Source organism: Anas acuta, chromosome 27, assembly GCF_963932015.1.
Source record: "Anas acuta chromosome 27, bAnaAcu1.1, whole genome shotgun sequence".
In the NCBI taxonomy this organism is placed as follows: domain Eukaryota; kingdom Metazoa; phylum Chordata; class Aves; order Anseriformes; family Anatidae; genus Anas; species Anas acuta.
The window spans coordinates 375,135-402,807 of NC_089005.1; the positions used below are offsets into that span (position 1 = coordinate 375,135).

Genomic DNA, 27,673 nt, shown 5'->3' on the forward strand with positions numbered 1-27,673 from the left:
GGTCCTGGTGGTGGACAGTAACATCAGGAACTCCAGACAAAGCTTTGATGCACCCCGCTGCCCCGCAGAGGTTGCTTTGCATTTCCCGCAGTGCCGGCACCCTGCTGTGTGAGGGGCTTGTCCTGATGCTGGTCCCCTCTTCCCAAACGCCTGGGTTGTTGAAGCAGTTCAGTCCTGCCCTCTGCACTCGCAGCTCTTTCAGTGTGGGGGTGCGTGGTTTGGGTACTGGGGCTGAGCGATGGGTGAGACCCCGATAGCCCAGCAGCTGCGTTACGGAAAGTTTGTGTCCAGGACTGGGACAGGAGGCAAGCACGGGCTGAGCAGCAGTGCAGAGAAATAGAAAGCAGTGGCATGGTGGAAAGACGATTTGGTAGCCACTGTGGGTTTTTTAGTCTCCTCTCGCAGCAGGGTTGTCTGGGCCCCTCCATCGCAGTGTACGCCGTAACCCAACGGCAGCCGGACGCTGGTGGCTGTGGCACCCCGCGGGGTTGCTGTTTGGAGTGCTCACTGGACGAGGAATGGCTTTGATGGGAAAACCTCCTGGGGTGGGAGGAAAGAAAGTGCATCACAAAGCCCGGGGGTGGCTGGAGTGAGGTCAGCGGGCCCGGTTTGGCCTTTTTTGGAAACAGCCGATGTGAAATGCCCGTCAGAAAGGTCTGGATCCACCACGAAGCAGGACGGGGATGGTTGCGTGTCTCCTCCGCTGCCCCACGGTTCTTGGTGGACACGGTTGCTTGGGACAGTGCTGCTGGGGCCCTGCTGCAGCCCTCCCAGCCCCAGACCTCCAGCGCACACCCCAGGCTGCAGCCGTTCCTGTGCGGGGCCAGGGCCGTGGGGGGCTGGGGGTGCTTCACTTCCAGACGTGGAGCTCCTGGGGACCTTCTGGATCTGCTGCATCACACTGTAAATGATTACAGTTATCCACTCGCTTAAGTAATTTAAAGGATTATTTCTAGTCTCCCTGATTTATAGGTAATTTGGAGTTTTAAGTGTAGGCAAAAAACAAAACTGAAGCTGGCCTATCAGTCTTCCAAACTCTTAACTTTGTTGTTTTGAACAGAGTCATGGGAACATTTTTTTCCTAAGTAGGAGGTTATTACAGGACACTTATTAATAACTAGTCTTGGCTATTTTTAAGTATTTTCAACATACTCTATCATGATAGTACAGCAGAAAGGCTAAGTTTAATTCTGCTGCCCCGGTGCTCATAACTCACTTCTGTTTGTTTTGGCTCATTGGGACCCAAGTCCTAACACTGCTTTGCAGGAATAGCGAGAGCCTGAGGACTGTACCACTTGCTGTTTGGAGCTGCTCATTTTCTAAGAAAAATGAGCATAAGGCATTCTCCTCATAGAGGAGAAACTAACAGCTGAGTTTGATTTACAATTAAATTTTATCAGGTTTTTCTGGGAATGCCAGAGTCAGCATAGCACAGCTGTGGGTAAAACTCTGGTACTGCTGAACTGGATGGCAGAACTTCAGGGAAAAATGTTGCAGGCTAAGAACAGAGCCTGCACATTGGCATTCTTGGTAATTAAGAAGTATAAGCAGTCTGCTCTTAAAACGGGATCTGTGTGAAATGACCAAAAGAGGATAAACCCACTCCTCCAGGAGAATTGAGCATTTCAGACAAGAGAAATAATTTACGGTATAATTTATTAAATTTCAGTTTGCCATATGCAATAAATTATAGTCAATATAATGATAGCATTGTTATAAAATATTACCATGAAATACTTGTCTAATATCTAATGTAATTTATACAAATAAGAACGGTAATTATGATATTTAGAAATTCAGTGTTAATGGGAAGTGAGCAAAATATTAAGGAATTTCACAGTAAATTCAGGGAAATATGTCATTATTATTGCTTTTGTGCAACAGTTTATAATGCACACATACTGCATGAGAAAGACAAGGTACAGTCGCGTTGTGTCTCTAGAGCAAATGCATTCCCTGAAGGCTGAACTTATTGCACCCACACGGTGCACTTCAAAGCATTTTAACAAATGCAGAATGATAAATGATCAGTAGCTGATCAACCTCTAGACTCTCCATTCTAGCAGACAACAGCGAGGCTTAGAAAGGTTTCAAACTTTAGGTAACAAGTTCAGGAAGGCAAAGCAAACACACGAAGTCAGTAAATGCTCAGTCCGTGAGCAGCACCCGCCGTGCGGAGCTGCGGGCTGGCTGGGGTGTGCTGGCCCCCTCCGGGCATCGGCCCCAGGCTGCGGCGCTGCCGCGGGCAGTCCCGGTCCCATCGGCTGTCTCCCAGCACCGTGCATCCTGCCGGGAGCTCGCAGGGCAGCACAGCGTGCCGCCCGCGGCAGGAGGTGGCGAGCAGTCTCATCCCGAAACGTTCTCGTCCATTGCCTTTCCCTTCGCCAGCTCAGTGGACTTTGATGGAGTATTTCCGAAATTTCAGGAACTGGAGGAGCTTGTCTTTTCGCCTCTGCTTTAGAGCCATTAGTGCTCTCGTTTTCTCCTCCACGTCCTGGTCGGTGGCGAGGATGATCTTGGCTCTCTCCTCTGCCTTCTTGTCTCCGGAGTGTTTGAAGAGTTTCTGGAGCGACTCTTCGTCGATGCTCTCAAAGATATTGGCCACGGCTTTCTTGCGCAGGGCTGTGTCGAAGCGGTAGCCGTGGACCGAGGGGCTCACTCTCAGGGAGGTGGACATGGCTGAGGTTGTGTTGCTTCTCCTTGCTTTCATCTACGTCGGATGCTCTGGGGTTTGCCTTCTGGGGCTGATCAGAGGGATCTGTGTGGTAGCTGTGCTGAAGGCTGCTATTTAAAGGCAGGCTGAGAAAAAGCCGGAGAGCTCAAGTTACAGTGATGAGGTCACGCTGATGTCAACACTGAATAGTCATAGGCAAGTTAACATTTAAGTTGCCAACTTTCCTCTATTGTGCAGCCGAGTGTAAAAAAATTGCTGAGATTCTGCTGTGAGTTTTTCTTTGACCTGGTGCAGGAGGGGATTCGCACAGCTCCCAGCACCGCTGTGTGTCTTTGAGCTTGTACAGTTCAAGCTGCACTCGTGGCCTTTCGTTGTGCTCAGAAAAGCTCTGCACTTAGAAAACCTTGCCTGCTGCAACAGGCTCTTGCACCTAATAAAAAGTTAATATTGGGAGCTATTGCAGTACTAACAAGAGGTTAGCTGTGAGCCAGTGCCTGCAGATGTCTACTTGTCCGTATCCCAGACAGACAGAAGGACAAGGCAGCAAAACCTGCTCAGGTCTACGTATGGGATGCTTTCTGCTGCTTTCTAGATGGAACAGGTCACATTTAGTGCTCACAAAGCTGTATTTTCAAAGCAGTAAGCCATTCAGCAAAGGCAGCTAATCCATCAATTCTTCTGCAGTGACTTTCCTGGGATGTTACAACCTGGAGCTGCCCAATTTGCACGTAGCGGGGCAGCAGGTGGCATCTCTCTGCCCCACGGTGCACAAGGTTAGAAATCTAACCTTGTGGAGAGCTGCACCCCACTAAATCTGGCCAGGAATGACAGTGGGTTCAAAGGTTGCTCAAGGCCAAGGATCCAGAGATAAGTGTATTTTTGTTAATGGCTTAAAAGTGGCCGGATGCTGCAGAGGCACTGTTTGGAAAACCAGTTGTTTGTATACCAGCTGTGCTGATGATTCTCCATTACTCATTCCCACTCAAGGAGGCCACAAACAAGCTTTGTCCCCGTGACTGTCCACTACTTAGGGGGGTTCCCTTGTTTATGGGAGAGCCGTGGAGGTGATAGGTGATTGCAGCAAGGAGCAGAGCCGCAGTGACGTCCCCTGGTTGCTTGTCACTCCATCCTCCCTCCTCTAACACCTCTGTTCCTTCGGACAGAAGGCAGGGATGTGTCCCTGCACAGCCCTGCAGGAACCCTCCCCTGGCTCTACTGAGGAAAAGCCCACAAAGTCCATGTGCTAGGCATTTGTGCAGGCATAGAATAATGGCACTAATAAAGTAATTGTGAACTGTATTGCTTACTAGACAATACAGCAGGCCAGGCTGCTGCTCAGGCAGCAAAACAATCGGTAGTCACCAGCTCCGTGCACTTAGATAACAACTGAACCTCTGCACTTCCTGCTGGCGGGGCTCGCCGTGCTTTTTATCTGTAGGAGAGGGAGTGGAGTGCATTTAACTGCTTGACCACTTTCCTATCTGTGACTTAGGGAATCGTAAATAGAGCCGGGCACACCCTGGCGCAGCCCTGCACGCTCCATTCAGCCGCATCCTGCTGGGGGACGGGGTTTTCCTGCGGCGGCTCCGCCAGGCGCTGCTCGGTGCCATTGTTACCTGCGTGAGCTCTCGCTGCACGTGCCTGGGATTTTTTTCCAGCAGTTCTGCATCACCACTATTGTATGGCTTGCTTTTTACAGTTTTCCTAGGTTTCTTTTGTATCTGCTAGCTATTACATGATTCGGTGTATAAACTGAAACCTTTACAAAACCTCTTAATTCTCCTCCTGCCAGAAAAACTTAAAAGCCTCTTACTCTACTGTAACTTTGCTGAATTTGAGAGCATTACACATCAGCTGATGCTTGCTCAACATTTGCAGGGTAAATCTGCCCTTAAAATAGGATCTTTTTGATGTGGCTGGCTTCTGGGCCTCTGCCTGTGGAAGAGCTCCATGTTTTATCGGTGGCTTGCTAAAAAGAAATGGGGGGGAGCAGTAGAAAGAAGGAAGGTGCGTGTTGATTTCCTCTCCTGCTCAGACGCAAAGTGCTGCCTGAAGTACTGTGTGAAGGGAAAACCTGCCTGTAAAAGTGTCCATCTGAAATGCTAAACATTATTTGCTTCACTGAACAGAGACACACACTTGCAACGTACTTAGGGCCAGAAAACAGCACCAGGAGATCAGCGGTGATCTTGTAGATGTAGGAAACAAACCTTCCCTCTGCAAAGCACGATTTCCCGTAGTTGAAAAGAGGAGCTGAGGCATGTTAACATATGCCTACTTTTTACTGTTTTTACCGCACATGGAATCGTTCTGCAGGTATTTGCAGAAATATGGCTGATAGCATAAATTAGCAATATTTGTGGCAGATACAAGCTCAGAAAAGTATCTGCCATGGAAACCGAGAATAAAACTGATGCTTTAAGAGTAAGACATCAAAAAGCTGCCAAGATGAAGAATGTGTTTTTTTTTGTGAGCTCATCTTGCATTGAGCAGTAACAAATGCCTTTGCCCCTTCAAGCTTCTCTTCCCACTTTGCATAAATTTAGTTGTGTTCAACTCTGACTGAGAGATGAAGCATACCTCGTCTGTTTTTTCCACTATTTTTTATATCATTCTTTTAATACTGCCTTCCCAGTACTGCCTAGGAGGAATTATTCATGTGTTGGGCTGGAGAGAAACTTCAGACAAGATGCGATTTCTATCACAGCTCTCCTGCTATTATTGTATAATTGCTTCGTGAATGTAAACGCTCTGTTTCACACGTTAATGGGAGGATTAATCCCAACCCGCTATTCTGTCTCTGCAGAACAGCTTAGCCACATCCCTGCATTTTGGGAGATGACGTACGTGGAGGGTTCCTGCCATGGGGCTCTTCTGTGGGAGGAGGAGCAACCTTGTCTGAGCTTGGGGGTCCTCCCGCAGCAGTTTTGAAGCTGAGGCACCTATTTTCTGTAGGTTAAACCAACCTTCTGGCTCTAGCAATCAGAGCAAGCAATCACTGGGGGAAAAGACTCGGAGTGGGTGGCTTGGAGGCCACATCGCCCGGCCAGGATGGGAAACATCTGCCTGGGGGGCATCCACAGCAAGGGGCTGCTGCAGGAGTCCTGTGGGTGCCCCCCATGCCGGGCAGCCCCGACCTCTGCTCCCTGCTCTGCCAACCAAGAGCCCCGCGCTGGGCCCTGGGTCCCTCAGCCCCTGGTGTGGCCGGGGAGGTGGCAGCTGGGAGCCATGGGTGCCTTCACCCCTGCAAGCTTTTGCAGAGAGCTTGGTCTGCATTGGTGTAGCAGTCCAAAATCAGTCCAAACAAGGCAATCTGGGATGCATTTTGTGAAGGCATGTTTTGCATAGCTTTCCTTTCGCTCGCCTGCCGAAGCCCGCACTGCTTGTACGATCGCCTCGGTATTGAAAGATGCGGCAGCCCCAACGAGCACTGGAGCTGCAGAGGCCTCACCAAGCAAAATATTGATGTTGTTTCCTAGAAGAGATTTTTCAAAGTAGGCTTCCAAGATCCCTGTTTGGCTGCCTGGATGCTGTTGTCCAGACTCCTGCAAGAGAGGCAGGAACTTCTGAAGATGGGCCGGGTGCTTTTCATTGCGCTGGGGCTCGGGGGAAAGCAGCAAATAGCAGAGAGGGCAGGATAACACCTCTGGCAGAAATTGTGCTCTGTGCTGCCAGCAGGAACACAAACAGCTGTTAATTCTGGCAATCAGGGTGAAATAAGGAACCAGACCTGTGTGACAGCTCAAACACGGAAGCAGGAGCGTGCAATCAGTGCTCAACTGCACCAATTGTTATCAGATTCTTTAGCCATAAAACTTTAGCTGTAAGAGATTGTGGGAAAAAAAAAAGGGGGGGAGGGGGGTGTCAGCTAATCTATCCTCGAAAATGGAGTTTTTAGTTTTTCAGACCATCTGCCCTTTAAAATACCAGTGAACTGTTAAACAGTATTGCTTTCCTCATAAAGAAATGAGGATTAACTGCCCTAATCTTTGTTTGGCAAAGTCATATCTTAAATATTCAGAAACTGAGCATGTAGAAGGGCTTTTAGAAGGCTTTGGGACAGGAGAGGGATGTGAAATTATTGCCTTGAAAACACGTGTGTCTTTAGCTCATGGCCAGAGCATGCTTGGCTCACAAGGAGCTCCCTTCTCCTGGCACTTTTCTGCCCACGCCAAATTGCTTTTCCCAGAACCCTGGGAGCTGGGCAGAGGAAACCTGAAATAATTCCCGGTGGTGAGAAGGGGACTTACGGCTCTCCATCAGCTCATGGCTGGTAGCAACCAAGACCTGGGCTGTGTCTGACCAGGGGCTGGTGCAGCTGAATGGGGGCAGCGGCCGTGCCACGTGCGGTGCTGGGGGGCGGCTGCCCCAGGGCTGTGCCCAGCCCCCTGTGTGCCCACAGCCCCTTTCTGCTGGTGCGGAGCAAGCACCACGGCTTGCTGAACAGAGGGGCAATGCTGCACGTGCCTCTTGGCCACACATGCCCTGCCTGAGCGGGGACTAGTTAGAGCTGAATGGTTCACAACAAACGTCCCATTCGTGGGAACTGCGTTTCTGGGTGTGTTGAGCCAGGGAAGGGCAGCCTTGCAGCTTAACAAAAGGGTATTGAGTTTCTCTTTGAAAACACAAGAGTTGCCTTTCAGTTCGTTCAATGGAAAAATCTGAGAATTTGAAAATGTCCAAGAACTTCAGGCCATTTTCCCCATCATTTCCCAAACATGTTTCCCATCCTTTCCCTCATTGTATTTCTTTGACCTCTGAGTCACTTTCAGCCCTGTTCGTGCAGGTTGGAGAATCCTTGCCCTTCTTAGGAGTGGTAAATACAGCTCTTGACATGTTTGCTCTTGGCTGGGAAATGCATTTGGAGATGGAGTTCTCCACAGCACAGAAACAGCTGTGGGATGGCTGGAGGTCAGAGAGGAACCAGTTCATCGTGTTCCTCCTGGAATCCAGATTCCTGGGAATCTGTCAGACATCCAGGTCGTGTGAATGGCAGTGCCTGGCCCAGCTTCCCAACCTCCTCTACCTACTGCCGCGTGCAAGTTTGGCTAATGCAGCCTTTTGCTCTACAGCACAGGCTCCGCTTGTTGGTTTTGTTGGTGGTGCTTTGGTTTGGTTTTGTTTTGTTTTCCTGTAGTTGTTGTTTCTTTAATAGAGCTTCTGGGAACATTTGTCCCCAGATCTCAGAGCAGTGCTCTGTGCTCCTAGTTCATAAGAACTGGGAGATGCACTTAGCCCTGCGTGTTTCCAGTGCCCTGACCTGTGGTGTCAGATTCAGATGTGCAGTACAACACGATGCTCTTAAACAGCAGACATGCTACAGCTCAATTACTGGAAAGTAAAGAAATGTCTCAGCTTGGTTCTAGATAATTGTGCTCACGCAACTGCCTAAAATACATGTCACTCTGGCAGAGCTGCTTGTCCAGCGTGCAGGGCCAGGCCCTCGCCAGAGCACAGGGGCTTGTCCCAGTGACAGCAGAGCTGGTCCTGTGGCTGCCGTGAAGGGCAGCTCTTTAGCTCTCCAGCCATTTTAAGAACAGCTGAAAAATTAAAAAAAAACAGGACATTTGCATGGTTTTGATGCAGTAAGAGGAGCTGGTAAGAAGTGCTGGGGCTGTGGAGTGAGAGCCTAGCCCTGCTCTTGCTGAGGCTGCTGCAGTGGCTGCAGCACCCGTGCCCCTGTGGGCCAGTCCGCTGCTGGTCCTGGCACCCAGGGGTGCTGGCCAGGCTTCCTGGAGCCAGGAGGGTGCTGCTTTGAGGGGGGAACAGCTCTGCCAGCTGCCTCCGAGCACCGCTGCCCGGCCACGGGAGCCCATCGCCGCACAGAGAGACCATATAAGAGTAAAGTTTGTGGTATTACTGATAATGAATGTCTCCTCATTTCTCATAAATTCTCTGCTAAATGTACGATCACTGAGTTAATAATGCAGTGCAGGACATAATGAATAGCCAGTTACAGTAAGTAAATCATGGCTGCTAAGGAACAGAAACAGAAACTTCTGGCAGATCTAAAAGCCTGCATGCTTTTAAAGAAGTTGTGCATTCAACAAAGTGACTTCTGGAGAAAAAGGCTTGCTCCTTTGGGGATTTGGAGGTGGTGGGGATGGGAAGGCTGAGTAAGGAGGCCGTGCGTGGGTTCTTCCTAGCTTGAGGTTTCCCAAAACCATCTTTCAAGGTGAAACTCCAGCCTGGGTACCCCCGCAGCCAGGCTGCTCCCTGCGATGGTGCTGGGCACGGGCAGTGCCTACCCCCGGCTTGGCAGAGCGGCTCACAAAGTCCTGCTGCTGTTTTATGGGAGTCAGGGAAAGTATTTTAACGTGCTGACTTCAACATCTTCCTCCCGGGTCAACGAGGCTGAGCACAGTAATAAAAGTTTAGACTTTCAATCACGAACAAACTTTTCTTCTTTCTCTGCAGTTTCCTGTTTGATCTTCCTGAAGGTCCTGACTACCCCTCGCTGGAGAAGGGCGACGGCAGCGCCGTCTCCAGCTGCCAGACAGCTCATTGTCTGCTGCCCAGGGACGGGCTCGCGGGAAATCCTGCCGGGGGGCTCGGGCGCGGGGCTGCCTGGGTCACTGCCGCAGCCCAGCCCAGGTCTGACAGTACCAGACACACGTCCCGGGTCTCAAGTGCCCCCTTTGTCGGGGCTGTAACTGCTGCCGAGCCGCAGTGTGAGGTGGCAGGCAGGACGCGTGCTTTGTGCTGCGCCGGCTTCTGGGCACCGCGGTGCCGCCCCGCCGTGCCTGGAGCCACGCAGGCAGCAACCCAGGGCTGCACGCAGGGATTTGGTATCTTTGGTACCTGGTAAGGGCTGAGATGGCCCAGACGAGCTCCCAGCTGTAGCCTGCTTGCCCCAAAGATTTGGGACTGGTTGGAGGCCGGGCACCGTGGAGGAAACCGAGGTGATGTCCATGCAGTTGTGTGGCACAGTGCGCAGCTGAGGGCATGGGGAACGGCTGGTTTTGGGGCAGCTCTCAGTTCAACCTGCAAAATTCAGCACTGGTTTGTGACCACCTGGGAACAGCCCAAACACCAGTCCTGTGGTGAGGAATGGGGCACCTCGCTGCCTGCCACTGCGTGCCCAGGAGCACAGGAGGGCAGTTTGTGAGCGGCAAACCAGCAAATTCGGGTTTTGGCTCCTTAATCTTGCAGCAATGCAGAAGCAGCACATGGCAGAGGGAGGTCCCGTCGGGGCTGTGGTTCGGGGAACAGCAGCGGGTGTTTGGTTGCAGCATACTGCCGAGGCTTGGGGAACACTCGGCTGAGTAATGCTGAGTGAAGAAAACTCATCAGAGCTGAGGAAAACACCCAGCCCGAGCACTATGGGGATTTATCAGGAAATCAACGGGTATGTAAAGTGTGTGGGAGATTAGCTTGAAATTATGGTGTTATCAGCTTTGTATTTCATTCCTCCAGTAATAAAAGAGTTCCTCGGAGAAAACAGATGGTGTTTGCCTCCCCGTCACCCTCTCTTGTGGCCTGACAGCTTTCACTCCATAGCTGCTAGAAAAGCAGTATCTGCATCCCTCCTCCCATCACTGCTGCTATCTCGGGGCGCGTTGCAGCCCAAATCCCCCAGCCCCTGCCTTCCCTGGGGCTGCCGGCAGCTAGAGAAGGGGTGTCCACATGGCATGGGCTGACGGGGGGGTGCACGCCTGCTTTGGGGGCAGTTTCTGGCCCTGCCGCAGGACCCTGGGCCTGGCCGTGCCCTGGGCTGGGACCCCCGCAGGGGCCGGGACCGGGCAGTTCCCAGGAGCGCGGCCACACGGCCGGGGTCACGGCGGGTTACTGAACTCGTGCCAGCCGTTGTTTTCCCCAGCACACTGCAGTCCATAACACGTCAGCTCCCACTCAGAAAAGCAATAGCAGGGCTATAAAGCGTATCTCCGGCACAGAGGTGAGGCAGGCGGTTTTGGGCTGAAGTCCGAGGGGCAGAGCGTGGGCAGGGAGGGTGCCCCGTGCCCCGGGAGGACGCCCGTGCCTGCAGCGGGGCTGGGCTCAGCTGGCTGCAGCCTGCTCCATCCTGCCTGCCCCAGTGGGAAGGTGCCCAGGCTGCCCGGGCAGCAGCATGGGGTGCGCCTGCGCTCAGGCACGGTGAGCTCCTGCCACGATGCTTTCGAGAAGTTTCCCAACGGTCGCTTTGCCTAATTATTGTAATCTAAGTGACTGATGCCTTGTTTACAAGGAAGCCTTGTCTTTGTTCTAGAGATCTGCCCTTGAATCCTTGTCAAGTGTCAGTTCTGGTTTATGGATATTTTTGTCTGTCTACATCGGTTTATTTATGCACACAGTTCAAGCACAAAAGAATAGTTTTAGAGTTGGGAGTTTATTTCAGCCGTGTCAGAGGGGAGAAAAGGGGACAAGGATGATGCTGTGTGGGTATATATAGGCACGGTAAAAAGAGCTTTGCAGCCCCCTGACAGAAGCGTGACTGAGCAGCAACTGCTCACCGTGCGCATGAGCTGACGCCTCCCACTCAGGTTGCGATCTGCTGGGGGCTCAGCATCAGCGTGTTTTGCAATTTGTGCCCTGAAGTCATCAGCATCTGCCTGGGAGAAGCAAATCGGGTTAGCGTATGTCTTTATACCTACCTTCAGAAGAGAAATCTGCCTGTTGCCAGCGTCTGGCTGAGGCTCTTTTAGCCAAAAGGGAGCGGGCACTGTTGTCAGCACCCCTCCAGCCTGGGGAAGACAACTGGGAGATGCCCTCTAAGCTGAGTCTTAGGGCTTGTAAGCCTGGCTGCTTAACTACAGCTCTTCGTGTAGGTCATGCTTCATATTTAACAGGTCAAACTGTAGTACATACACTGCAGGGCCCTTACTGCAGGTCATGTTGCTGAAGAGCCTGGTCCAAATCACCCAGACCAGCACGGTGAGCACTTTATTGCAGCTCATGCACTGCCTGGGGCTGCTCACACAGGAGCCGGCCTCTGCCGGGGCGATGCTCTGACTCTTCTGCTCCCACAGGTGCTCTGCTTCGTGGCGTGACATGGGGCAGAGCAAGAGAGAGCACTGAATGGTGTGGTCAGTACGTAAAGGCTTTTCAAGGTGAATGCAAAAGCCTTCATGCAGCTTGCAACCCTAACCCTTTCCCTCTTTTGTCTCTTACATAAGAAACCCTGAGAGAAAAACAGGTCAAAACAAGTGTTTTTGATCCTGCTGGCTTCCTGCATGGCCTGGCACTGCAGCAGGCTGCAGCATGTAACTGGTGTGCCAAATTGCCATTGTGGCTCTGCATGCATTTTTCCATAATGCCCCCCATTGCCCCAGCTCCTCGGCGGGCTCCTGGCAGTGCGTGGGAGTGGAGAGAGGGGCATGGGGGTCCAGGGATTGTGGGGGCGGCTGGGATGTGTCAGGGAGCTCTGTGCATGCCGCTCTGACGCGAAACACAAATGAAAGTTAAAAAAAGTCCTCGATCAGTAAACAGCAGCGAGCGTGATGTGCCACTAACGAGGCCGGTGAGCCCATCCACAAAAATCCCTCCATGCAGAAAGCTGAGTCAGTTCCGGCCACAATGAGGTTCGTGGAAGGAGCATTGACTGAAGCTGTTTAGGGAAAGCTGATGGAGAAAGTAAACAAAATCTGGTAGCTGTTTAACCCCAGAAATCCCCACTCCTCCACAAGCCTGACATCTGCCCCAGCGGGGGCAGCAGGAAGCTGTGGGGCAGACGGGGGGGCAGCTGCCCTTGCAGACAGGGTTGCACTCAGCAGCCTTGGGGCAAGGCAGGACGGGGGCACCGAGCTGCCCGAAGCTGCTCCCACCGAGGGGCCGTGCCCTCATCCTCCCATGCCCTCGTCCTCCCGTGCCCTCGTCCTCCTGTGCCCTCATCCTCCCATGCACGCCTCCCTGGGCACCAACCCCCAGAGGCGCAGGGTCCCGTCCCCCCCCCAGTAGAACAGCTCCTGCTGCTGCCAGCTCTGTCCGGGCACTGCGAGGCAGGCAGCAGAAGCAGCCGTCCGCTACTCCCAGGCACTGTGTTTTGCCAGCATGCAGGTAAACACCAGGCCTCTCGTTCAGCAAATTAATTGGGAATGAAAAGAATTAATAGCCTGGCTAACCACTCCTGGCCTTACAGGAATCGTGTCCTGGCTCGCCTCATCTGCTCACAGCGAATCCTGCTGCCAGCAAGTTCCCCCCGCACCTCGTTAGTAAAATAGTTTCCTCTGTGGCTTTCTCCCCGCAGGGCCATGGGGCTCCTCTCTGTTGAGGAAACTTCTTTGATCAGTAGAAATGACACCAGGAAAATATTTTCCGTTTCTGTCAGGATAAAAATGGCTCAAGTGAAGCATGATTGCTGAAAAAAAAAAAAAAACAGAGCAACCCCGGTGCCTTTTCGGAAAGCTTCCTACTGTTGCATACAGTAAACACAGAATATATTTAGAAGCGGAGCCCAGCATGACACCGCCTCTTACTGCAATAATAGCAGAGTCTTTTCTTCTTTTCCTTTTTTTTTTTTTTTTTTTTTTTATTTTTATTTTATTGAAGAAATCTGTTTGACAGAGCTCATGGGAAACGTGGTACAGTTCTCCTCGTAAGCTCACCGCGGCTGTTGGAGACGCGGTCGTCTTTGTTTGCTCGTGTTTACCCTGGTCTAGCAACGGCGAGCTGCAGTGACTAATTCCACAAGCAGGCGATGGGGCGTACGTGGCGCTTCCTCTGAGCGGCACCGGCGCAACGCCACCGGCACAGCCAGTGATTAAACCCTGGCTCCTGGCATGAAAGGGCCGCGCCGAGTGTTTGGAGAAACCCTTCCCAGCCTCCGCCCGCTTTCCCCTTGCTGGACCGAGTGTGCACACCGGGGCTGGGCTCCCAGCGCCTGCTGCCTGCGCTGCTCAGCTGCAGAGATGCTGCACCATGCCCAGCGATGCCTCATGGCACTGGGGCAGAGTTTTCTAGGTGAGGAAACATCTGTAGAAAAAGGGCTCTGCCCAAGCAGCGTCATCTCCGCTAATCCTAAAATGAAAAACCCGGTGGAACTGGAGCAACAGGAGAGCTGAAGGAAAGGGACGTCAGTTTATTGCAAGTCTTCGTGTCAGACAGGTACTGCAGCCAGTGCCAGATGTCCCAAGCGCAGCCTTTTGGTATCATACATGCAAATGACGGCCATGATTTATTTATCGGAAAAATCCGTATTTCATAATAATGTACTTTCTCCATAGTATTTATTATTTAAATTACCCGAGCTCCTTATGAACCAGGAACCTGCTGTGCTCAGCTCTGAGTAAATACAGAAGAAGACAGCCCCAGTCTCAGAGCCTGCAGTCACAGCGTGCACACTACTGCTGCCCCAACACGGGGCGAGGACGGCTGCCTGCCCTGCTCAGCACCATGCTGCTGGTGGGGCCGGGCACGTGCCAAGGGCTCAGCACCTCCACCCCAGTCTCCAGCCTGGGAACTGCGGCCACAGCGAGTGTGGGGCCACGCATGGCCCTGCCCCTGTACGCCCCAGGATGTTTCTCAGCCTCTGTCCTGATGAATTTTTCATGTTCCCTCAGTCTTTGGGGGAGGGGAGGTACAAAGCACACCCCTCTCTTCCAGCTGTGTGTTATTTCCTACAACAAGGCTGCAAACACAATCCCAAAACATTCCCATTGCTAGCAGAGGGCTCTGGCAGGGCTGCAGCAGCAGCGTGCAGTTACTGCGATATTTGTAAGGAGGTCAAAGACCTTTGCCAAGACACTGCTTTAGCTCTGGCTAGTTTCCAAGCTGTTTGCCCCATGCCAAGCTATTTTTATTCTCATGCTGATGTTTTGGTTGATGGTTCCTACTATTTCCAAACAGCTTTAATGGTGCAATGTTTTATAAACGCTGCCCATACCTTGGAGACTTCAGGGTTTGAAATAAAGCTCTTTCCCAAAGGTCCCCCTGGGGAGCCCTCCATCTGGTGACTCGCTTTAGGACCGGTGCTGGGAACCAGCACCAAATCCCTGGGAATACACGAACAGCATTTGTCTGACACTGAGCTCAGAAACAAGGTGCCAAGAGCCGCAGCCACAGGAGCACAGCCCTACGGCAGCCTTGGGCACACAAGTCCCTCGTCACCTTCTCCCAGCACTGCTGCAGCGCTGAGCCCGCACCTGAGCAGACTGCACGCTGCAGCAGCAAGCCAAAAATGGGAAAATCAGGATTCAGCAAACAGGCTGCAGCTACCACGAGGCAATGGAGAACAGTAAATGTAGCTGGGGCAGGGATGCTTGTCTGCCTGTTAGGGCTGGGTAGGTAAAACACTCCAAAAAGCCAGAGATTTAGTTGTGGTTGCCCAGGGAGCACAGGGAGCCCTTCCTGCCCTGACAGAGCATTTCTCCTGGGCGGGTGAGGCTGCTGCCAGCTGCAGGAGGCAGGTCCAGGAACACGTTGGCAGGGACCCCTGGGCAAGGAGCATACAAAATGGAGTGTGGCAGAGCAGGCAGAAGGGGAGAGACAAACGGCAGGAAAAAATCTGCCAGAGAGAGCTGTGGCTGCCTCGGGGCGCTGCGCCCAGGGCATCCCCAGCACAGCAGTGCCGGCAGCCCCTGTTCATCACGGTGATGGCTCTTCAATCTGTTCCTCACTCCCCTCCCATATTAGGCATAATTTAGCAGCTCCTCTCTCCTCCTCCTTCTGTGCTGTAATTAGCACTTTTTGGCTTGAGTCATGTCCTTTAATCATATCTGGACTGCAGTCACTCCTGCCGAGGTGAGTAATTCCCCAGGCAGAGATAAAGCCCTCTGCACTTCTTGAGCTTTTGCCAGGTCAAGCATTCGGAGGGACGCAGTGGCAAGAGCATGTACCAGATACAGCATCGTGTCTCGGGCAAGTGGCAGTGCCAAGAAGGTTAAGGCAATTATTTCCTGTGCCCTCCTGTTCCTCCCAAGTGGGAATTGCAAAGCAAACTTGGTTGTTATTACTAAATTGCTGTGAGACCAGTGGCTGAGCTGTGCAGGAGAGGAGAGTGCGACTCAGAGACCAGTACTTTGCACAAATTTTTCCCCACTGGTACATGTCCGTCACATCAAGTCGCTCAGGGACAGCCCCCGGCTGTGATACAGGGACAGTTGGGGCTGCGGGTACAAGTTTTAGGGCTCGTTGCTTTCCCAGTGCACGGAGGGCAGAGTGGCTGTGCAGGGGGCTGCGTTCTGGGCTGTGACCGGCCGCAGACCTGCAGCCTGAGGTCTGGGTGCCAGCCAGCTCTGGGCACCGGCCCCCGAGGGCTTCGGGGAGTGGCTCTGAGTTAAACGGGAAGAGAAAAATGGGGGAGAAAACGAGCTGTGCTGGAACAGAATGGGATGGTGCGGAGAGGGATGTCAGGCACACCTCGGGCAGGAGCAGGCTGCAGTTTCAGAGGGCCTTTAGGATAATGATGGTAGCTGAGGGATCCCGAGATGGTGCTGCAGACCTCCCGGGCACTTAAGGAAAGTTGGTCATGAAACATTTTATAGCTTATGAGGAGCTCGTAAGGCAGCCAGAACCTGGATAATGGGGGATTTTAATTACTTGGATATTGATGGACATCATAACTGCAGCAAACCACAGAGGGAAGCCTGTGGCTAGAGGGGAGAGCAAGATTGATCTATGCGCAGCATGTTAAATAACCTAAACTGTTTGGAGCTTCTTCTGGCCCTGGCTCCAGGAGCACAGCCAAGTATGATAAATAAGGTTGGGGTTGAGAAGTGTCGAGAATCCAAATGTTTATATTCTTGTTCGATTTCAAATATTCACCGGAGTGGTAGCAGGAGTCGTGGCAAAGCACTTGCTCAGCGTGCCAGGCGGCTGCGAGTGCTGCGGGAGCGGTGCCGGCCTCCCAGCCACCACGGGGAGCGGCTGCAAGTGGGCAGAGGCAGCTCGGGAGCTTTTACACGGAGTTTCTGAGAGCTGGGAAGCACCTGGAGCACCCCTGGCCCCCATGTCACCCCCCCAGGGCCCACCAGAGATTCCAGCTGCCAGGGGAGGGCAGGAGCTGCGCCGTGCTGGGCCGTGCTGGGCCGTGCTGGGCCGTGCTGGGCCGTGCCTGCCAGGCGGGCCCCGTGCTGCAGTCTCGCAATGGAAATGTGTGCATCAGTCCGGCTGGGGCAGCACCTCTGTTTGTATTGATAAGGCAGTTTTCTGTGTGGGCAGTGCTAAGTTGGGTCTGCAGCCGCTGCTCTGCTTGCAGCTGAAGGCTGTGACATTCCTGTTGGTTTTTGCATCAGCTCTCTGGCAGGGATCTTTCCCAGCTGATCTGGCAGGTGCTGCCTGACTCAGGGGGGTGGAACAAAGCCCGGGCACAGCCCCAGCCCAGCAGCGCTGCTGGGCAGCTAAACGAGGAGAAATCCACCTGGGAGCTGGGTCTGGGGCAGCAACAGCTCCGAGAGGGCCCTGAGCTCCCTGCAGGGAGCAGCGATCACAGGAACTTGCAGGAATTCCCAGCCTGGCCCTTGGGCACATCCAGCCGGGACTGCTCTTTTGCTGTTTGACTTCAATAAAAAGCTGAATAAATGGGCCTAATCCTGCCCGGTGCTTCAGGTGCCCTGCAGGCCCTGGGCAGCGACCAGCGCCGTGCACCTCTCTTCAGAATTTCCTTTGCTCTTGCACAAGAATTGCCAAGCGCCGTGTTATTTTCAAATGTGTTGTGGCATCTTTAGGCACGGGGCCCGCTAAATTATTTAAATGCAATGTGCCTCCAGTCGTAATGCACCTGAGACCTTAGATGTCTGCGTCTTGTGATCAATATTAGACAGCAGTGGTTTGGAAACAGAGAGAAATCAAAGCCCTCGCAGAGAAGCTGTCCCAGCCTGCCGGGAGCAGAGGCAGGAAGGGGCCGTGCATCACTGTCTGGGCGCTGAGCGCGCAGGGCCCGCCCGCACCGACTTTAAAGGAGATGAAGCTGATTAATGCCTGCGCTGTCACTGCATGCTTCTCTCTCACAGCGTTTCGTAAACTCTAGCCAGATCTGATGAGCCCTCGCTGTGTTGTTTGTCGGCCTGGGAAAGCCGTGGGCTCAGAAACAATTTCTGAGGAAGCACACAGCAATGCAGGCGCCTTCCTCATCCCCGCAGCAGTGCTGGCAGAGCCCAGGGTCCCCGCAGGAGGGTCCCGGAGCCCTCCCACCTCTCCTCTGGCTGCCCTGCTCCGTTTCCCTGCAGAGGGGGCACAGGTTTGCGCCCTCCCTCCCCTGTTTGAGCTTTGCTGGGGCTCTGCCCATGCAGGGGCAGGGAGCGAGGGCTCCAGGAGGGTTTGCAACAAGGACAGCGCCTTCTGGGGCCCCTTTGCCTTTACCTGGCGCTGGCATCGCTGCCGACCAGCCTTTGCTTAGGTGCTCTGCAGCATGGGGACAGCCCCCGCATCTCCCCCACAATGGCCATCCGCATGAGCTCCCTGGGAGCCCTCATTATATTTTTCATTTAGCCAGAGTGACTTTTTTTTCCCCTCCAGTTTGCTGTTTGCCTGAAATGGTCTGAAATGTAATAGACCAAGACAATCATCAGTATGAAATATTTCCTACATAAAATATGCAGTAGCTATTCAGAAATGAAGATCGAGTGGAATGAGGGCTGCCAGACAAAGATTTAAAGGTGCTGACATGTTCCTATAGGCTGTTTACTGAAGATTTCTTCGCCTAAGCCCCAGTTTTAAGACTGCCTTTCAAAAGAGGGCACAAAATAGAATTTAGCAAGGAGCTTTAATAATTCAAGGCGCCGTGCACTGAGCTTTTTGTTACCCTTATGGGAATGAAACCTCATTTCAAAGGACCTTGACTTTCTTCTGATAGTGCAGGAGAAGTGGCACTGCCAGAGCTATTTTTGCACTGAGACACTGATTGGGTGTGAAACCTGTCTCTGGTGGCCGTGCCAGCACACCCGGGCAGACAAAACACGGCTGCATATGGCCTGATTTCCCTCAGGATGCCAACGCCGAGGGATTTGGGGGTGCTCTCTGTAAAATCAGGCCACTTGGGCATCTGGTGTTATGAAAAGCTGCGCAGCCGCCGCAGAATTGCGGAGCTGAGGGCTCGTTGGCTGCTCTTGCTTCACGAGCTGTGGTGCTTCTGTCTCAGGCTGAGCCCTGCCTTGGGCTGGGTGCTGCCTGGGGGAGGACCTTGTCTTCATCTGGGGAGATTTTCCTTTGCTGGGCCCTTTTGGAAACCATATGTCCCCTGCCACAGCACAATATTGATCACCGAGAATTAAGTGAACTCTGTGTGTGCCCAGAAGTTGCTGCGTTACCCTGGTGGCATCCTGAACCCTCAAGCTGGTAATGGAGAATAAAAGCACACCCTCATCACTCGGCGCATCACCACCAAGCGACCACCCGCTCCTTGGGGCCCCTTGCTGCCCCTGTCTGCTCATGTCTCTCATCCACATCCCCCCTTTCAGCTGGCCTTGAGTGACTCCAGCAGACTCCAGTAACTGTGGCCCAGCCCCAGCCCCAGCATCCATTTCAGATCTCAGACTGGAAGCAGGCATTTTGGTAAGCAGACCTGTTAAATAATAGGGAGATGTGGGGCAATCAAGAGCCCTATTTTTTAGACCAGGCAGCTTGTTTTTGTCAGCCCAATGCCAGGTTCAGGCTGAAAGAATCACAGAATACTCCAAGCTGGAAAGGACCCACGAGGATCGCCGCATCCCACTCCGTAAAGGTGTGATGGGAGCTGGTGACCTGAGGCTGCCTTCATGGTTTGGGACCTGCACGTGCCCGGCAGCCCTGGGCTCTAAAGGAACGTGCCCTGCCGTGGTGTTGCAGTGCTGGACTTCATTGCTCGGGGGGCGAGAGGAGCCGAGGCTAACAGACGCGGGTGCCAAAGGCAGCGGAAAGCTCCTGTCCTGCAAACCGATTGCGCCCCACGGCCCCCCCAGCACTCACTGCAGCACTCGTGAAATACAAACCCAAATTGTGCTTCCTCTGCCTCCCCGCACCAGGCGCGCTCCCCGCTCTGCGCAGCGCAGGATGCTGCTGCCACCTCGCGATGGGAGCGCGCTCAAGGCTGGGGGCCCGGCGCTTCCACCCGCGTCCTGTGCCCTTGCAGGGGAAGGGCGAGCCGTGCAGCACAGCCAGCTTTTAGGAATCCCAGCTTTATTAGCCTGTGCAATTCCCATGCTCTCCAAGTTGCTCCTGCAGCCTCCGCCGAGGGGCTCCGAGGGGCCACGCTCCTGCCGGTGCCGTGGGGCCGTGCTGGGTGCTCCCGCGGGGGGCTATGGACAGGGGCACAGCGTTTGCCCTGGCAACCTCCAGCAGAGAATCATGAAATCATGGAAAAATAATCACGGCAGATATGCAGACTGGGCCTGGAAGGGACCTGCTCCAAATTAACTCAGCCCAGAACTAGAACCTCCAGCAGCAGAGGTGCTTTGGGTGTGTATCTGCTAGCGCCAGCCTCCAGCAGCTGAGGAGAGCAGGCCCATGGCAGCACCGCAGCCCTGGCTGCATTCGGGGATGAGACCCCACTAGGGGCAGTGCCCGGCCTGCCAGCCCTGGGGTCTGAGCCATGGTGGGGTCCTGGTGGGGGCGGCTGCCGTGCACAACCCCAAGGGGTGGCGTGGGGCAGACAGGGATGCTGCAGAGCAAGCAGCTTGGAATTAGGGAGGAGGGAGGCAGCTTGCTCTGAGCCTGGGACCTGCGTGAGTGGGAAGGGGCTGCGGGGAAGGAGGGAGGGTGGGAGGGGGTGTCAGTGACAGTCACCGTTTGGCTCATGCACTGCAGACACCAGCCTGAGTCCTGTGGCCTCCTGGGCCTGCCCTCAGCCGCCGGGGCGTCAGGCGCTTATCAGCCCGTCCCTGGTGGTGTCCCTGACGCTCTTCAGGAAGCTGAAGATGTGCGACCCCCCGGTCCCTTTGGCCTCCAGCGCGGCCGGGGGCCTCCCAGCCCAGCCGCCCACCTCCGCCCGCCCTGCCTTGGCTTTGGCCACGGCGATGTACTTGGTGACGATGGCGATGTGGCAGGACCTGAAGTCCACCAGCGCGGTGACGCAGCGGTTGAAAGCCGCCCGCAGCCGCGCGTCCCCGGAGCAGAGCACGTGCTGCTTCAGGGAGGGGGCCCGGCCGATCTCCTCGATGAAGGCTCGGTGGGGAGGGGGCATGTAGTCCCTCATCCTGTGCAGGAACGCGGCTGCAAAACACCAGCAGAGGAAGAAAGAAGTTGAGGGGAGATGGGAGGAAGCTCTCGGAGAGCGGCCAGGCTGCAGCCAGGGTGCCGGTGAGGTCGGTGGGCACGAGTCGCACACTGCAAAGCCTGGGTGTCCTTAACCACGTAGGTGGCAGGAAACCTGCTCAAGATACTGCAGAGTGATTCTGTGCCTGAAATGCAAGATGACAACTATTCCCATCTCTGATCCTGTCTCATATCTTGGTGAAATATATCCCTGCTAAGCTAGGGGCATGTGGGAAAACTATATAGATGCCAGGCGTTCCTTTAGACTGAAATATTGGATTTTCTTGTTCTTGCTTACTCCATGAAGGTCTGTCTGTGTACCTGGAAAAACTAATAAAGTTAATAAACCAACAGAGGACCTTAGGAGCAGGTGTAATGTAAATCAAAGAGAAGAGGAGCTGCAGATAGCTGGGTCCCTTCCATAACGCAATGTAAATGCTCTCAAAACTCTTCTCAGCTGGCATTTGCTGGGGCTGCCCCTGCCCTTTCCTACCTGTGCTGATCCTCACCTGGATGCCCTTGGGAAGGCTGTGCAGGGGCGGCTGCATCCCAGCCAGGAGCTTACCCAGGGCTTTTGCCTCCCAGACCCCTGGGCTGGAGCCCAGCACAGGAGCAAGCAGGGGCCTGAGCCCCTCAAGAGCTGTGTTGGGTCCCCCGTCAGTGCCTGGGGAAGCCCTCTGCTTGCAGGTGCTGTGGCGTACTGCCTGCAAGCACCGAAATCCCAAAACAAACCTCCTGGTGGCTGCTCCCCTCTGCCCAACCCCACCTCTGTCCCCGGCACTGAGCTATGCCAGTTAGTGCCAGATAAGATCCTCCTCGCAGTCTCCTGTCCTCTCATCTGTCTTGGTGCAATAAAAGAATTGAGAAAGAAAACCCATATTAGGTCAGTGCCTCATTAGAGTTGCTTTTAACCCTAAAAGGCAGGTTTTAGCCCTTGCTCTCAGCCTTTATTTATTGTTTGCTATTAGCGTGGTTTCACTAATTTCTGATAAATATATTCTGTTGTGGGCCAGACTATTGCAAAGCTATGTGAATGGATGAGCTCAGTTACTGGCAGGATGCTGGCATGCTCTGCTCCCTCATCTCTGTACCCATATATAACCTCAGTAAAAAGTTGACATGCAAAAAACAAAGTCTGTCCCTCCGGGAATTTATAGCAGCGTGGAGGTGCTTGCCAGAGCCTCATTTATGGACTTCCTCTGTAATGTACTGGGGAGAGCCTCTTCCCAGCCAGACGCTGTGACAGGGCTTTGGGGAGGGCGAGCTGGAGACGCGGCCCTATCAGCTGGTAAATCTGCTGTGGGCAAAGCCACAGGAAATGTGCTGGCTTGGTTCTGTGCCCCCCACATTATTAGTGATTTGTTTTAAAAGGAAGAAGTGTTTGACTTACTGCTTTCCTGGCTGTGGCGAATCCCCAGGAGCTCATCAAAAGCATGCAGGACGGTGCTCTGTGCCGCGCTCCCTCCCGAGAAGGCCATGGGCTCCTCGGAGACCCCTTCGTACACCAGCCCGTCCGGCATCGCGGGGTTGTCCTTCCAGCTGAGCCAGGCACAAGGTGCTCAGGAAGGGGGCGGCCACGCAGCGAAGCCCCCACGCTTTGTCAGCAGGTCAGACTGCAGAGAAGTGACCCTGGGCTGACAAGCTGGGGTAAAACCTTCCTGCCCCCGTCCTTGGATCGCCTCCCCCTCACTGAGCCTTGCCAGCCGTCCTCAAGCACAGGATAAATTTGGGAACTGAACACCACAGCAAGGTGCCCGGCAAGGTCGCAGCTGTGGGGAGAAATCCATCGCTACCGTTCTTCCCACAAGCGAGGGATCGCAGTGTGGGGCTCCAGGCTCTGGCAGTCACCCCAGGGCACGCTCCTGGGACCAGCCCCTGGCCAGGTCCTGGGGGTTGGCACTGAGCAGGCAAGAGGGGATCGGCTGCCCTGCTGCGCAGGATAGAGCAGCAGCACCTCAGGCATTAGTTCCCCGAGTCCCCATTTTAGGAGCAGCCCGGTTGCCTCTGCACCAGTAAGAGCCACACAAAAGCTCCTCTGAGCCCCTGAAGTTTTGACTTTGTTTTTTTCTCCATTCTTGCTGATGATGTCTTTAAAGACAGTGCAGGAGAGTCTTTATTTATTTAGCAGAGCACAAGCCCGTAATGTGATTTCCTCCCTCTCCTAAAGGACGCTCGCCCCCAGTAGGGCTGGGAACTGGGCAGCGCTGCTGCCCCCCCCGCCCCAAACACCATTAACTCTCAGCCCATGTCACACTGGTTTATGCTCCTGTTGTGCAAAAATGGATAAATGCTCTCTTGCAAATGGAAAGAGAAGTTATAATTTCAGAGAGATAATGTGCCTGGCACAAAAATATCTCTTGACCTTCCGAAGAATGCACCATTTCATGAAGCTTTCAGTACTGGCTGTTAGGGCTGTTTGACTGCAGATTTTGCTCAAATTGCAGAGAAAATAGATTCATTATCAAATACCTTAATATTTTTAGCTCTCCCATGGATGTATTTATAGTAACCTCTACTAGTGGGAAGTTCTTCTAAGCAGAAGGGAATTTAAAAGGCATGTTTTTCCAAGCTGATGGCCATCAAGACAAGGTCAGTTGGGATAAAAAATGAAAGAAACATAATCAGGATGCATGGAGCCTTTTGACTGAGGAATGCTGAGATATGCTGAATAGAAATAAAAATAGAAACCCCCTGAGAAGCCCAAGAGCGGAGCAGTTTGGGATGCTTGCAGCCCATTAGGGAAGATGAGGGATAACAAAACCACGGCGCTGGGCTCTTTTTGCCATGCTGCTGCCTTGCCCAGCTGAGCAGCCCCAGCAGGGCTCCCCCTTCCCAGCAGAGCCCCTGCTCCCCCTGCCCGTGGTGGCTGTGGAGGAATGGAAATGCTCCATACTCACCCAGAGAGAAAGATCCGGATCACGGCATAAAACACTGCTGGATCCACGTAATCTAGGAGGAAATTGGATCGGAGGTGTCACTGCGGGCAGCCTGCATCGGCGTTTCCCACGGGCAGGACCTTTATGAGCTGCTCTCTGGGCCAAGCACCAGCACATTGGCGCAGTGCAGCTGGTGAGCAGCCCCGTGCACGGCCCCCCGAGGGCTGCCCCACGCTGCTGTTACCGTGCATCCTCTGCAGAGCCTTGCCCATGGCCCCGATGGCCGTCGCCAGCCCCTGCAGGGCCTGGTGCAGGGTCTCCTCGTCGAGCTGCCGGACGGCACGAATGGCCTGAGGGATCGCCTGCGAGGAGCAGAGGGGGAGCACAAAGCGATGGAGGGGCTGGGATGTGCTCGGGGTACTCGCTGGCAGCCCCGAGGGCTGGGCTCTGGGGCCAGGCAGCTGCAGGGCACAGCGGGGGGCTCGCGCCCTACCTTAATGCCAGGCACCGCCGCCTTCTCCACCAGGAAGGTGACGAGGATGAACCCCCTCAGGCTCTCTCCCCCAGGCAGCGATATGATGGGGTCCAGGTTCCTGCAGGGCGGGCAGCAGCAGCTTTCCCCCTGCCCTCGCCTGCCCCCCAGCCCTGACACCGCGTCCTGGCGGGGAGCTGAGCTCTGCTGCTGCCTCCCAGGGGTGGCTGAGATTTTTGGAGGAGCTGCTGCATGCGGCCACCCCCCCCCCCAGCATCAGGACGGACCTCAGCTCCCCCACCCATGCAAAATCCTTCCCGTTGCAGAGCCTTCTGCACCCCGAGCAAAGGGAAGTGGGCACGGGGCAAAAGGGAGCAACAGGCTCTGCTCTGGCTCGGAGGGATCCTGAACCCTCCTTGTGCCCTCGCTGGGCTACAGGTCTGGTCCCTGGAACAGCCACGGTTCAGCCGTGACCGTGGTGGCTTTGCTGTTGTTTCAGTGGTGGTTGTGTGCCAAGGACCGAGCTGTTTTTCTTCTGCTCGTGTACCGAGAGAGAGGTTTAACCTAAGCAGAGCCCTGCAGTGTAGGAGCACTAAGCCAATTCAAACAAAACTAATACTGTTAGAAAATAAATAAGCATCTTAAATACTTACTCAATTTCCAGAGGCCTGCAGGCATTTTGGGCATTGCCAGCAAATACACAGGGAAAGGGGAGAGGGAGAGAGAGAGGTGTTATAAATCGTTCTAGCAATGGGCTGTGCTGCGTAACACAAACGAGTTTGCTCGCCAGAGGCAGCACCATCCCTCGGGCAGATGCTCCCACTTGCCCCACACATGCCCATGGGGCAAATCCCCTCCCCAGCACTTAGCTGTGAGCTGCCCCCCGGCTATGCCGGGTTCAAGAGGTTTTGGTCAGGACTGGAGCTGTGCCCGTTGCCGCTGACCCGGCCGCAGGAGCCGCGCTCGCTGTTTACCCGCTGGGGTCCTTCCTCCTCCAGTTGGCCAAGACAAAGTCTGCGTGGCTGAGGATGGGGGGGAGCCCGAGGGCCTGCGACACCTCCCAGAAGGGGACGGCGAGGTGGCGGGGCAGGACCTGGGGGGCACAAAGCACGGGAGAGGTTGTGCCCCAGCTCTGGCCTTGGGAAGGAGGCTCGGCCCCAGCGGGACGGCTCTGGCTGCAGTCCCAGGGGAGCAGCGCGTGCGCCAGCTCCCCGCGAGCAGGGGAACCTGCTGTTACCTTCACGGTGCCCTCCTCGCCCTCCTGCCACAGGTAGCCCATGGTGATGAAGCTGAGCACCAGGTGGGCCAAGTACAGCTCCTCGCGCCCTCGGAGGTGCCGCGTGCTCAGCTGGGGCATCTACAAAGAGACCCTGGTGAGCACGGAGCACCGCAGCCATACAGAGTGTATTCCCTGTGTGCCCCCCCAGCCAGGAGTGCCCCCCCGTCACCTCTCCCTGCCCTTTTTCTCTCCCTCCAGCCCTGCACCGCTCGCTATGGACTGTCTGGTTTGCTGCGTGCGTGCGATGGTTTCAGGAACCCCGGGGGTGTCACTGCCCCGCGCCGGGAGGAACGCGGGAGCTGCAGCTCTCGTGACATCTAGAGGGTTTCCCCTGCCACCGCACTCCGGCTGGGACAGCCCAGCAGCCGTGTCAGGAGCTATTTCTGTGCCGAAGGCTTTGCCTCTGCATCGTGTTGGTTATAACCAACGGTCCCTCCGTGCGCTTTCCATACACACCGCCCTTCCCTACGGCAGCACCAGCACACACACACACACACACACACACACACACACACACGGAGCTGCCTGTACACGGGGATCCTGCCAGCACAGGCAGTTGGGAGGTTTGCTTTGCTTTTCCATGGCATTTGCAGACAGCTATGCCAGACCGAGGTTGAGGGCACGCCAGCACCAGCAGCAGCTGCACATTTACCTGGTGAACGCGAGAGCGGAGCCGATGGCTCGCAATCAGCTGGGGCAGCTCGCGGGCGATCTCCATCCACGGGCCGTAGGGGGCCGGCAGCTCCGTCTTGGGGGGAGTTGAGAAGCAAAGGGGGGGGCTGTCAGCACACAGCCCCCCGCACAGCGCCTGCAGCGCTCCTCTCCCTGTGCTCCAGCACAGCAGCACGGTGCCGAGGGCTGCTGCTGGTGCTGCTGGGGAGCCTGCACGGAGCTGGGGCAGGAGTCCACCCCGTGCCCCCCACCCCATGCCCCCCACCCCACGCCCCCCAGCCTGCAGCATGGGCAGAGGTTTCTGCAGGGGGGGGGAAGCGGCTGTCAGCCAGCCCGGGCTCCAGCATCCATCCCTGGGAGTCGCAGCTAATGGTTTATGTCTGGTTCCCCCTCTTGTAATATCAGCCCGCATGATGGGGAATTAATGGGCGATAAACAAGTATCTGCCTGTCCCTGAGAGCTCCCTCTGTAAATTGCGCCCCAGTGACAAATGGCTCTGCTTTCGGCACGGGAGAGCTGCCTTCTAAATTCTCTCCTCGTACTCCTGTGAAATCCTGTAAATCCAAGGCCAATATCTGAATTGCAGAGCTCCTTCCCCTCTCTCCTGTGCCACGTGCTGCAGCCAGGGTAATTTTTAAAGCGAGGAATTTGTGAACCTATGAAGCTGCCTGACCCGAAGTATCACAGGCATTGCTCACTGCTTTTCCAAACCCTTGTAAAATAGCATTAAATGGACACCCAAACATCACCAGCCCCTCCATTTCCCTGCTGTTTCCTGCAGCCCATGGGCACGGTGGCACGGCCATCTCCTACCAGAGGGTTGGGAAGCAGGAAGCCGTAATCCTCCGAGAGCTGAAACCGGCTCAGTGCCAAGGACAGCGGGGTCTCCTCCTTCCCATCGCCGGCCTCCATCCCCGGTGCTGGCTGTGGGACCGGGACGCGCTGCGGCTCCGTGGAGGCACCGACTGCCCCGCGCCCGGTATGTGCTGAGCCAGCACAGCGCGCCCCGGCCACGAACCTTGTCCTGGGGGGCAGGTGAGGCCCCGGCCGCCTGCGGCCAGAGGGGTCGAGCAAACACGATTAAAGGTTGCTGATAAGCCAATGTCGTGGAGCAAGCGCCGAGCCCCGTCCTCGTCAGCATCCACCTCTGGAGTGGGCTCGGGGAAGGCTCCTTGCTGCAGGCGGGGGCTGCAGGCTGCCCCCCCAGCCTGGGATCTCCTTGGCAGCGCTGGTGGCTCTGCCCATGGCTCACGGCAGGGTCTGCACCCAGCTGGGGATCCCCCCGCACAGGGGCTCCGAGCACCTTGTCCCCGCAGGAGCAATGTGTGCTCCATCAGGCATCAACTGCATCCCGAGCCCCGTGCTCGCATAAGGTGCTGCTGATTTACGTGCTAATAATATGCCCAGTGCAGCCAAAATAAATTAATGGGAGCCACAACTGAAGCTGCTGCCACAAAGTAAGTGCTGCGTGGCAGGGAGTAAAACTCCCTAATCCACATTTCATGTCAGCTGAGGATTTATCTGCATTTCCAGCTAACTCCCTAATGACTGAGCGTGAGCTGAGGTTGTCATTAAATTCCCATTGCCAAACAAAGCAC

General features: G+C 54.7%; 2 protein-coding genes across 2 annotated transcripts; both read right to left on the reverse strand.

Annotated features, from left to right (window-relative positions):
• Positions 1 to 1,639: 1,639 nt before the first annotated feature.
• TCIM (transcriptional and immune response regulator) lies at positions 1,640 to 2,773 on the reverse strand. The gene has a single exon (XM_068662357.1). The coding sequence runs from the start codon at positions 2,708 to 2,710 to the stop codon at positions 2,390 to 2,392; it is 321 nt and encodes a 106-aa protein (XP_068518458.1). The 5' UTR covers positions 2,711 to 2,773; the 3' UTR covers positions 1,640 to 2,389.
• Positions 2,774 to 19,681: 16,908 nt separating this feature from the next.
• IDO2 (indoleamine 2,3-dioxygenase 2) lies at positions 19,682 to 27,101 on the reverse strand. Its single transcript, XM_068662358.1, has 10 exons — positions 26,889 to 27,101; positions 26,056 to 26,151; positions 25,362 to 25,481; positions 25,099 to 25,217; positions 24,778 to 24,792; positions 24,146 to 24,245; positions 23,897 to 24,014; positions 23,674 to 23,725; positions 22,167 to 22,315; positions 19,682 to 20,734 (listed from the first exon to the last, which is right to left on the reverse strand). The coding sequence occupies exons 1-10, from the start codon at positions 26,985 to 26,987 to the stop codon at positions 20,382 to 20,384; spliced, it is 1,221 nt and encodes a 406-aa protein (XP_068518459.1). The 5' UTR covers positions 26,988 to 27,101; the 3' UTR covers positions 19,682 to 20,381.
• Positions 27,102 to 27,673: the final 572 nt, after the last annotated feature.